We start from the raw sequence: 12,227 nt of genomic DNA on the forward strand, positions 1-12,227 counted from the left end.
AGAGCTCTAGGAATAGCATGTTTGGCTGCCGCAGAGCAAGGGGAGCTCAGGAATGTGCAGTGTGTCACACCCAAAGGATGGCGATTTATTATTTATATCCTCTGCAAAACAATCAGTAAAATGGTATTTTGTTTTTAAGATACTTACACAATCTAGATGCCAGTCTCTTACCATGTTCTACACAGTTTTACTACATGTCAAATTTGGGCCCAAGAAGACTGAAAGTGTCCCAACCTGCTCCTTTCAAAGCAACCTGAACTCAGCCACTAACATTGCAGTGTGCTCATTTGCCCACCTTTAACCTTCTGGGGACCTTCATTTCCTCATTCAAGGACGCAGTTTTCTTCTCATGCCAATAGGAATCAAGAGTAATTCCACTGAAGGCAATATTACATCAGACGAGAATCAGGCACTACATTTTTGACATGCAAGAATACAGATCTGCAAGTGCAAACTGCACTGCATGCAAATCAGAGCGATGCACAGCTATCCGGTCTATCTGGGCAAATGCAGTTTGTGCTCTCCTTTCCAACCTGCCACGTGTCCAGAACCTGACAAACCTCTGAGACCACAGAATCTCCTAAGTGTGGAAAAGTGTGCATGATATTTTTGGAGACCACTTTTGACAATTTGGCCTTTCATGTCCTTCTCTGTAGTGTAAATTTATGAATCCAAATTGGTGTGCGTAATTTCACTCTGCATGGATCTATACTACATGAGCAAAATAAAAGCTTGAATATAATCTACACGACCAATGCTAGCAGTACCAGGCTTTCCAATATCACAAAATGCAAACTGTCAGTGACTAAATCAATATCTGTCAATGCTCAACAATGAAGACACAGCACTTCAGATGAGAGAAGATTAGACATTATCAGATTTACCAATTGTCCAGGCACTATGCAATTTTGAAAACAGTCTGACTAAGCTACATGATATATTTTAATCTCTGAAGTACAAAAAAAACCATATAGCTGCGAGACATCAGTAGGTTACTCCAGCTTTTGGAATGCAGAGTCTTCTCTTTAACATGTAACAACAACAACAACGCAGCTCACACTTAGTCTATGTCACAGCAGCTGCTCCATTCCCCATGCTGCTCTGCCCGCTGCAAAGATCCAGTTTCATGCTTTATTGTTCTTCCTCCAACTGGCCACCAGCCATTCTCTCCTCCTTCTTCTGTACAAAGCCGCATCTCTTGCTCAAAAGAAGAAAGCACTATGCCTTCTCTTTATAAATTTTAGTCACATATACACACACACGCATGCACAGAGTAGGGGGATGATTTCAAAACACCAAACAACATTCCAGGGTACTATGTTAATTTCCTCTTAACATATTTCTCCATATTGTTCTCTATTAACAGTTACTACTTTTAAAGATGGAGAAGCTATTTGCCTCCCCTTCCTGATCTTTTACTTGTTGTCCTTTAATGCAACGATCAGTCTGTGTTTGAATAGTTCTATTCGTTTCTGGTTGTGATGGAGAGGTGGTGGTAATAAACTATAAAGGGCCCGATTCTGCTCTCAGGTACATCAGTGTATTGGAATAACTCCACTGAAATCCACTGAATTACACAGGCATAAACCTGGTGTGAAATCGGGATTGAGAATAAAATCTCAACATCAGTGCTTTTGACCCAATTGAAAAAATAATTGTCTATAAAACAAAAAAAGTTAAGTATTAATAGTCAAAGAAATTTAAGTATACTGGAATTCTGATGTTTCATGTGTCTAGAATGTGCTCTCTCTATGGTATTTTTTATAATTTTGCATACGGGGCCATTTTTTTTATTAAAAATTGTCAAAGTTATTAAAACCTAGGGCAAATATCCTGATCTTCAACACTCACCATTGATCACAAGCAGCTTAACAAGCTATAAAACCTGGAGAAGCAGTGTAGTTTAGAAATAATTAATGTAATAAGTCTTACCTTATAAAATCAGTAAGGCACTGTGACCTTCCCTAACTGACGTGGACATGTGAAATAATCACCACCTGTAATCACTGTCTCAACTGTCCTTGATCTTTACTAATAGCCCCCAAATTATACGCTCGCTCGCTGTAGGCGGGCAGAGGCTAGAAATGCAGCACAGGCCAAGCATGAAGAAAGATGCCTGAAGAGGAGCCACTGACCAGTTAAAGACAATCTCCAAAGCACATTTTTTCCAGTTTTTTTTCGCTAAAAAGAATAAATCAGTGATTCATAGATTCATAGATATTAAGGTCAGAAGAGAGCATTATGATCATCTAGTCTGACCTCCTGCACAACGCAGGCCATAGAATCTCACCCACCCACTCCTGAAAAACCTCACCTATGTCTGAGCTATTGAAGTCCTCAAATCGTGGTTTAAAGACTTCAAGGAGCAGAGAATCCTCCACCAAGTGACCCATGCCCCATGCTACAGAGGAAGGTGAAAAACCTCCAGGGCCTCTTCCAATCTGCCCTGGAGGAAAATTCCTTCCCGACCCCAAATATGGCGATCAGCTATACCCTGAGCATATGGGCAAGATTCACCAGCCAGATACTACAGAAAATTCTTTCCTGGGTAACTCAGATCCCACCCCATCTAACATCCCATCACAGGCCATTAGGCCTATTTACCATGAATATTTAAAGCTCAATTAATTACCAAAATCACGTTATTCCATCATACCATCTCCTCCATAAACTTATTGAGTTTAATCTTAAAGCCAGATAGATCTTTTGCCCCCACTGCTTCCCTTGGAAGGCTATTCCAAAACTTCACCCCTCTGATGGTTAGAAATCTTTATCTAATTTCAAGTCTAAACTTCCCGATGATGAGTTTATATCCATTTGTTCTTGTGTCCACATTGGTATTGAGCTTAAATAATTCCTCTCCCTCTCCGGTATTTATCCCTTTGATATATTTATAGAGCGTAATCATATCTCCCCTCAACCTTCTTTTAGTTAGGCTAAACAAGCCAGGCTCCTTGAGTCTCCTTTCATAAGACAGGTTTTCCACTCCTCGGATCATCTTAGTAGCCCTTCTCTGTACCTGTTCCAATTTGAATTCATCCTTCTTAAACATGGGAGACCAGAACTGCACACAGTATTCCAGGTGAGGTCTCACCAGTGCCTTGTATAACGGTACTAAAACCTCCTTATCCCTACTGGAAATACCTCTCCTGATGCATCCCAAGACCGCATTAGCTTTTTGCCCAGCCATATCACATTGGCGGCTCACAGTCGTCCTGTGATCAACCAATACTCCAAGGTCCTTCTCCTCCTCTGTTACTTCTAATTGATGCGTACCCAACTAAAATTCTTATTAATCCCTAAATGCATAACCTTACACTTCTCACTATTAAATTTCATCCTATTACTATTACTCCAGTGATGTCGGAGCTCAAAACGTGTGTGACAGAATGCAAAGCAGGGAAAATCGGGGCACCAGGGTCCTCAGGAGCAGGGGGAAAAACACTCTTAGCCCGTGATACAGCAGACAACTTCACTGTATGCTTAACTTTTAAGAGGACGACTAGTCCCACTGAAGACAATGGGATTTAGATGTGGGGTGAACAGACAGCAAATGTGAAAAATCGGGACGGGGGTGGAGGGTAATAGGTGCCTACATAAGACAAAGCCCCAAATAACGGGACTGTCCCTATAAAACCGGGACATCTGGTCACCCTACTCACATTCTTAAATTATGCATGTGCCTAAGTGCTTTGCTGGATCAGGGCCTTACATCTGTAGCCTGTTTTTTCTGTTTTAATGCCTAATCAACCCCTGAAGTGCCCGGTGGTATATGATACATATGTTTGGATAAGCAGCATCAGTGAGTTTCAGCCCTTCCCACCAGCCTGTTTGAAGCAGATTCATCATAATAAGGGGCTATCAAGAGCACACTTATTTGGAAAAGGGTGAGTCAGTCCTAGAATGGCCACTGTGGAAAGGAGCTACATTTAGTTACGATTAAGAAGCTGACATTTACCAAGAGCTACCTTATTTCTTATTCTTAGTACAGGAAAAAGCTATGGTAGCCAAGATACTGTTGTGTGGGAACTGCTGGCACATGCTGGATGTTTGAAAGCTGACCGTGGTACAGTGAAGAACAAAGAAACCCTCAATTTTGTCTGTCATTCCTCAGCTAAACTCAACAGCACCTCAGAGACCATCCTCCGCTCTTCTGAGTGCAGGCCAATGATAAGTGATTAGATTCCACGCCAGTTGGTGTCTGGTCAGAGTCCACTGTGCTCAATAACGCAGGCCGACAGATTCTACTGCCAGAGTTTTGCTTCTGGTTAGCAACATAGTTAATTGTGGCTGTGAGGTTGCATTTTTATTTTAACCACTTTGTTTCCCTTGAGCCTGCACCCACAGAACGAACCCCATTCCTTTAGCTCTCCCTTTGTCAAAGGCTCTTGGTCACAACGAACATCTCTCAGGTCACGTAGGATATGGACAGACGTCACTCAGCAGCAAGGGTTACTCGAGAGGAATGAATGGTGTTTCTAACCCCTAACAGCTGCTGTCCTTTGTCCACTCAACACATAGTCCAGATCTACCTAGGGAAGGGTAGGCACTCACCAAAAGGAGGTCATTTTTTGGTGAGTTTTGGTAACAGGTATTTCAAGTCTCTCCTGGATACTCAAGTGCTGCATTGTTAAACATACAGGGGCCATATTCTGGCACCACTTTCCATGCCACCTGAGCCTACCTGGCTTCAGAGGTGTAACTTGGGGTGGAATCTGGTTCAGAGTATTAAAAATTCTTTTAACGAAGAGTGAAAGATGATGGCAAATCCATCATGTGAATATCTTCACAGCTACCAAAATAAGCTAACTAGAAGAGCAAAACTATTCTCTTAAAAAGTGATGTAAATGGTCTGAGACATTCATTGTACAATAGTGTGAAACTATCCACTCAGCTAGGGGAAACAGCTAGGATGTGTGTGATGGAACTACAGAGTGAAGAAATAAATACAATTACGCCCAAAAACCCGAGAATGTTGTTACCATTATGCCTATGCACATAGCCAAAGGGCTTAGTGATGCTATATTTGAAGCAGAGTGGTAGGGGGAAAAACCCCCCAACAAAAACATCAGTGTTTTAATGTAACCTGTTTAATATAGAAGAAAATGTTCTAACCTGTCTGGGTTGAGATGGCAAAGCAGCAGGCTGCATATGTCTCTGCATCCGAGGTGGCTGCATCAGTTGTCGAAGATGTTGCTCGATAAATGGGGTATTATTAGTCTGTTGAGACTGTTGTGTGGCTGGAGCTTGCTGCTGTTGCTGGAGATAGTGAATAAGGGATTGCTGCCCGGGATTGGCAGTCATGGGTGACATCTTTGGAGTAGTTGACTCCGATGCAAAATGAGACAGTGGTTTGGTGTTATTGAAAGAAAACTGGTCTTGGGGAACAGGACTCTCATTCTGCAAGCCATTAGATGGCTGCTGCATAATTATGTTCATGTTTTTGGACTGGTTTGTAGTCATCAATTTAAAAAGAGAGCTTTGCATACTGGTGGGATTGCTGGTGGGAGTGATGTTAGGAATTAATGTATTTTGAGGACTAAATGGCTGCTGGTGCAGAGCTGGGCTTGACAGTTTTTCTGGCCTATAAGGTGGGGAGGGTCCAGTATTCGTGGAGGCCATGCTGGAAACCAAATTGTTCTGTGGACTTTTAATATTGTTGGTTGGGAGGCTGGTTGAAGTCATATTGGATAGTATGGAATTCTGGGGGCTGAAAGGCTGCTGGTTAAGCGCTGGACTGGAAAGCTTCTCTGACCCATATGGTGGGGAGGGCCCGCTGGACGGGTTGTTACTGGAAGCCATGCTTGAAAGCAGAGTGTTTTGAGGACTTTGAATATTGTTTCCTGGTAAACTATTAGAAGCCATGCCAGACACCATGACATTTTGCGGGCTGAAAGGTTGATGGAGGGGGGATGATCCCGGCCTGTAAGGTGGAGAAAGACCTGGAGTGGACATGGTTGGCCAGTTGGGAGCCTGTACTTGCTGTTTAGTAGTAGACACTTGTTTGCTTGCTGCCAGCTGCTTTAGTTGCTGTGCATGCCAGTTAGATGTAGGCATGTTGGGCAAGGGTACTGGCAGAATAGACTGTGCCTGGTTCTTATTCTGTGCTGCTGAAGAGATGGGTGATGCAACAGCTTTGTTTGGGGGAGGAACCGGATAATTAGCCCCAGCAGATGAAGGCCTCATTTGGGGTGATCCTCCACTTGTTGGATTGCAACCTGGAGAAAAATCTTTGTTCGCAATGTGGTTCTCCAAGTGAGATGTCTGCGGAGAGGACTTTGGTGTGGTGCTTATGCTCGACTGTGGGTGGCTCAGACCAAGCGGCTCTTCGGTCTTGCTTCCCAAGATCTTCTCAAGATCCAGCTCATTAGGAGAAGGATCAGGCATTTTTGTCAGCTCTTCTAACAGATCTTGCAGTTCCTGGTCCACAGACTGCATATTGTTTCCTTTCTCATCATAGTGAGCAACATTATTCTGTCCACCTATTGTCCCTTTCTGTCCTATTTCTGTGTTGGGTGGTACCGAAAATGGAGAACCAATGCCACTGCCATTCATGTGATTGTTTTCAAGTAGCACTGAATGACCAGCTACTCCCATGGAAGAAGTGCTGTGATTGGTAGAGAATGGAGAGTTCTGCATATCTGGACATGACACACTGGGATTGGTCTCTTGGCCCATAGATAGAGTTACATCATCAAGACAGAGTCTCTTATTGTCGCTTGGGAAAATGACATCGGGCATGCCACTGGAAGCAGGGGAGCTGTCATCTTCCAGTTTTCTCTTAATGGATCCCTGTAACTGCAAGAAAAGGACATGTTATTGGCCTTATACCACATTCGAAAGTTGCAAGGTGAAATACTGAGACAGAGCAATATTGAAAATTAAAAACTTACAATGAAAAAACAGACCGATTGGGACAAAGTCAGCCAGGATTTAAGTGGACGCAACTGTACTGAAGTCAACAGAGTTGCATCCAATCAGACAAGTGCTAAATTTGACATGTTAGTCTTAAACTGGATGTTAAAACTGTAAAATATTGTCTGTCTTGTGAATAATAGAATTTTAAAAAATACTTTCTGGTACCATTTCAACGAAGACATTATGCTCCCTGCATAACACACATGCCAACATTTTTATGGAAACTATTTTTTTGTCTAAACAATGGTAGAGTTGAATAGAATCATGGATTAAAGTTGGTGACCCACTGCCAACAATGGGTATTAAGTTCAGACCTGAGACAGCTAAACTATTTTACATTCTTTAAACACATGGCATGTGACATAATCAGCATACTTTCTAAACAAAGCAAAACAACCCTTAAATATCTAAACAAATTTTGATCTTTCAAGCTCCCCAGCCACAGATGTTTCAGACTTCAAACACCAAACAGCAGCTAAAATCTTAATTTCGGTTTCTTATAAATCCACTCTAGCCCCAACTTTGCTTAAGGTCAGGCTTGACAAAGCCGTGGCTGGGATGATTTAGTTGGGGATTGGTCCTGCTTTGAGCAGGGGGTTGGACTAGATGACCTCCTGAGGTCTCTTCCAACCCTGATATTCAATGATTCTATGATATGAAGGACTGCCGCTCCTTCACAAAACCTACAGGGTTTGCAAAATACAAAAAGGCACATGAAAAACTCGATGCTCACTAAATGTTGAATTAAAAATCCAGTAACCTTGACAAATATGATCACACTTCATACTTTATGTAAAGAAAGTGAAGCTGAAAACAATGGCTCTTTAATGCTCCATTGACATGACATGCCAGTCTTTTCTAAATGTAATTATCTGTGGTCCTCACTTTAATATCCAGGGCCTGTGGGTCACAGGATTAATCAGTCATTAACACTACTGCTTCAATTTAAAGGCATTACAAGTACGTTATTTATCAAGAGAGAGATATTGCATTTGGAAGTTACCTAAATACTAACAGGCAAATAATAAAAAAGCCATAGTTTCCTCTTAAATTTTTTAAAGATAATACAAAATAATTGTATTAATAAAGATAATACAAAAATTGCAAGCCTCTTCCAGGCCTGGTCTACACGTTAATGTATGTCAACACTGTGCTGCAGTGTGGACTACAGGGTTGGGCATTGCAGAGCGCACCGAAGTGTTGCAATGGCTGCTGCTTGCGCAAACTAAAAGGTAGCTAGCTGGCGCCATCGTTGACCACACAGGGCAGTGAGATCGCAACACTCTGATGCGCTCTGCAGTTCCCACCCACATATTCCACAATGCAGCACACTTTGCCGGCCTAGCTACGCTGGTTAGGAGCGTAGGGGGGAAATAAATAGATACATAAATAAAATAAAAATCAAACCACTAACCAATGTAGCTATGCCAGCAAAAGCCCTACTGTAGACACAGTTATACGAGGCAAAGAGTCCTCTTGCCTGGTTAGTTTGTTTGTTTGGGGAACTGATATAAGCTACGCTGGCAAGAACTTCCACGTATCAGCCATGTCTCCACTTGGAGGGTTTGCTAATAGAGCGATTTGCCGACTTTTCTAGTGCAGACAAGGCCGTAGAAGCATGCAGTGATGTAGTGTGAGAAGCAAATGTAACTGTACAGTTTCTACAGCTCTATTATTCAGTTGGTAACATGTGTGCAGGGCACTCAGACAGAAATAAAACAAATCTTTCAAACAGGCATCTCTTCTTCTGAGGGAGCTCTAAAACAATCAGGTCCTCTCAATCATTCATGGTTATTAAAGCAATCTCACAGCACTTTTGCAAGAATATAAGCATTAACCCCAATGTCATGACCAAACTGCACCCAGGTTTATCAACAAAAACTCCCACTCTAGTTTACTTTATTGTTATGTCTTATTTATATTACAGTGGCACCTAAAGGCCCCAGCCAACCCCACTATGGTGGGCAATGTACCTCCATCTAGTAAAAGACAATCACTCCCCAAAGAGCTTAAAATCCAAAAGGACAAACAAAAGTGAGTCTTCTCTTCCCCACTGGTGCAGATCCCTGCATGTCAGCAGTAGACGAATATTCCCCATTATGCAATATTAAGCACACACATCAGTGCTCTACAAATGTAGATGGTCATCCGCTGCAGCATGCCATGGCCCCTTTCAGAAGCATGGCCCCAATTAAACAGTTGGTCCTGCTTCCTGAGAATTATATTTTCTGTCCTTAGAAGCCATGTCAAGGAGACTGCCAACTTTGAAATGACCCTTGTAAGCGTATCCCCAATTTTAACCTCAGCACTGAGTCCTAACATAGAGAAGCAACAGACAAAGTTCAGGTGTCCCTGAAGAATCTCTTAGATCCTTCAGCACCTTTTGCTCACTCTGACCATAATGCATGTTAACATGCATTGGGTCCCAGGTTAAGTGAATAGCTTTGCATTGGCTGCTTTTTTCTCTCAGGGAGGAGCTAGAGGGTAGGTTTTGTGCAACTCCACATCTGCTCCCAAGGGACTGCTCATGCTGGGTTCCAGAGACTTTATTTTGTCATCTCTCCATTTCAATGGCTGGGGAGGAAGGTGCTTGTTAATGGGGCCTGTAGTATCGTCCATTTGTGAACAACGCTTATGATTATCATCAAATCTAGATGGTGCGATACCTCCACTTTCTCGGTGTGCAGCTCAGAGAGATTTGGAGGAAAGTGAGATGGCAGAGGATCAATCAGGTGGTGATGCTCCAGGGTTTGGGGGTAAAGGGGAATATCAGGGAGTATGGTAGGGGTAGTTCCTGCCCATGTTTTGGATGGAGTTGGTCTACCCTTTGCCTATAAAAGCAACATTTGGGGCCTAGGGCCAAGAAAGCCTTTTTCATTCTCTCAGATATGGGCCTTATTACAGTGATCCATGACTTTGTGACCTCCCAACTGCATTACTTCAATGGGCTCTACATGGGCTGCACCTGAAAACCACTTGGAAGTTAGAGTTGGTGCAGAATATGAGCACCTGCTTGTTAAACGTGTTAATTAAAAGGAACACACACCAGTTATTTGACAACTGTACTGGATTCCTGTTGTCTTCTGACTTTGGTCTATAGAAACCTATGAAGTCTGATTCCTGACTGTGAGAAAGACAACTTCTCTCCTTGCCACACCCAGTGACAGCTATAGCACTTTAAAGTGTGTAGATGCAAGCATCTGGGGGTTTCTGGCAGAGCATGCTCAACGAAGGATTATAGATTGTCATTTGCTTATTCCACTGACCTGACACAGCCTAAGTCTGGTGATCATTAGAAAATGGCACAAGCCCTAGGTCTGATGATGGATGGGCTGCTGGGTGGGAGATCAGGTGTTTGTTTTTTGTTTATCTGAAGTGCCCCCTTTCTTGCTCTGATAAAAATGGGCCGAAGTGGTATGTTTGAATAGACTTTGCCCACGCTCTCCGAGACATGTCAGTAAGGCACAGCTGTGTAAATCTAAAGACACACATTTAGAGAACTTTCCATTACTTCCTTCCCAACCTCCAAAATAAACACATTGTGATCCCAAGCAGCACCCCAGGAAACCTTGGGCAGGAAAACTGAGGGGTGTCTCCCATACATGGCCAACTGAATTGCTGGCATGTCTGTCCTGGCTCTTGAGTTTACTGTGCAGAATTTCGGCTTTCAGAACACTTAGAAAAGCCACTTAATTGTTGCCCTGGGGAGCAAGTGTGAAGGGAATAGGAAAACCCCATTACCCCCCTTGAATTACTAGAAACAGGACTCCATAGACTAAGGCCAGAATTTTCAGAAGGGCTCAGCATCCACAGGGAATTTTTAACACCTTTTCAGCATGCTGGGTGCTGAACTCTTGTGGCAAATCCAGCCATAAGTGTCCCGACGGAATTTGCTGGGTGCAGAGTTCTGTTGATAAGCAAGACCTTATATAGATTCCTAAATCAGAACTAAGATCATTTGAAAATCCACTCCCAACTGAGTTCTGACCCCTTGCAAATCTGCCTCTAAGTCTCAAGGTACCCAGTAGTACTTGAGCTTTTAAAAACTGCTTTTTAGTATAATAAAATGTCTACAGGATTTTTTTTTAATATGCAAAAGATCTTGGCATTTCACTTTCATGGTGAGTATTTGCAGATAGTGCCTATAAAACGCACAGGGCCAAATTCGCCACTGGTGTAAGTGGGTGTAATTCCATTGAATTCAGCAGGGTTGTATTCGCTTATGACAGGTCTGAATACTGCCCCATATCTGCAAGGTTAAAATACCACCTGTGAAGCATCCCAAGCAAATAAAAGATGGCAATATTATACTGGGCACTTCCTAATTCGTTATCAGCTAGGTGTGGAAATCGCTCATTGGATTTGATATTATATTATATAAAGGTATGCTTAAGTATTCCATGCTCAAGCACACATGATTCATTACTCATTTACAGTACACACTATGCCGCCTTGGTATCTCTGCTATGAGCCTGCTAGATTTTTCTCCCCAACTCCCTAAATCCCATTTGAATGCTTTCACTGGAAAATACAGTACATTAACATGCTGCTGTGGCAGTTCTGACAAGTACAGGGGAGAGAAATTCAGTTTCACGTTACAGAGACACTTGCTAGTTTAGCTAATCTGATTGCAGTGACAGCAGATCATCATGGCTGTGCTAGGACGTCCGTGTCCAGGAGCCCCTGGGCGAACCAATTCAATCAGCTGCTCACTGCAGGCCCTTATCAATCAAGTTATTATGGGGCATCTCCAGACCAAGACTTCTTGGGGGTGCATACATGTCCTTCTCATGCTCCTTCTTCACTAGCCTGACTGCCAGCTTCCCTTGCCTGGTACTGGCTCCTCCTAGGGGAAAGGGTTGTTTTACTACAACTCGCTCCCCGTTTCCTTTGAGATCATTTTGAGATTGCTTTTCATTATCTGGCAACAAATAAATCAGAATAGCAATCAAAACGTGTTCTGCCCCATTCTGTGCTGGCTATTATGCAGGCAAGCTCTATTTGGCAATGAATGCATGTATATACATAATTGCGCTGATTGACTACTGTACACGGCTAATTCTGTAAAAGCTTCATTCATACACACAAACAAGGACTAAACAGACAAGCGACCAATGTGCTCTCATGTGACCTTGTGAAAATTCATTAAAATGCATTAGAGTGCACATGATAGCCTCTTAAGAAACATTTGGGAAGCAAAGGCAGCCCTTCTGATTTTTGCCAAATTAAACTATGAAGTCTCCATTATCTCTGGTCTGCTTTTAAAAACGAGACTATGACACTGTCCCAGTTTTACTTTTATCTCAGAA

At 42.6% G+C, this 12,227-nt stretch overlaps 1 protein-coding gene across 4 annotated transcripts in view; it reads right to left on the minus strand.

Annotated features, from left to right (window-relative positions):
• MAMLD1 (mastermind like domain containing 1) overlaps positions 1-12,227 on the minus strand; it is a 96,388-nt gene that overhangs the window by 34,199 nt on the left and 49,962 nt on the right. For all 4 annotated transcript variants that reach the window (XM_007060095.4, XM_027822555.3, XM_043521712.1 and 1 more), the window contains one exon: positions 5,116-6,798. In XM_007060095.4, coding sequence (XP_007060157.1) covers positions 5,116-6,798 — 1,683 coding nt within the window. The remainder of the gene's footprint in view (positions 1-5,115; positions 6,799-12,227) is intronic.

Source organism: Chelonia mydas, chromosome 9 (genome assembly GCF_015237465.2).
Source record: "Chelonia mydas isolate rCheMyd1 chromosome 9, rCheMyd1.pri.v2, whole genome shotgun sequence".
In the NCBI taxonomy this organism is placed as follows: Eukaryota; Metazoa; Chordata; order Testudines; family Cheloniidae; genus Chelonia; species Chelonia mydas.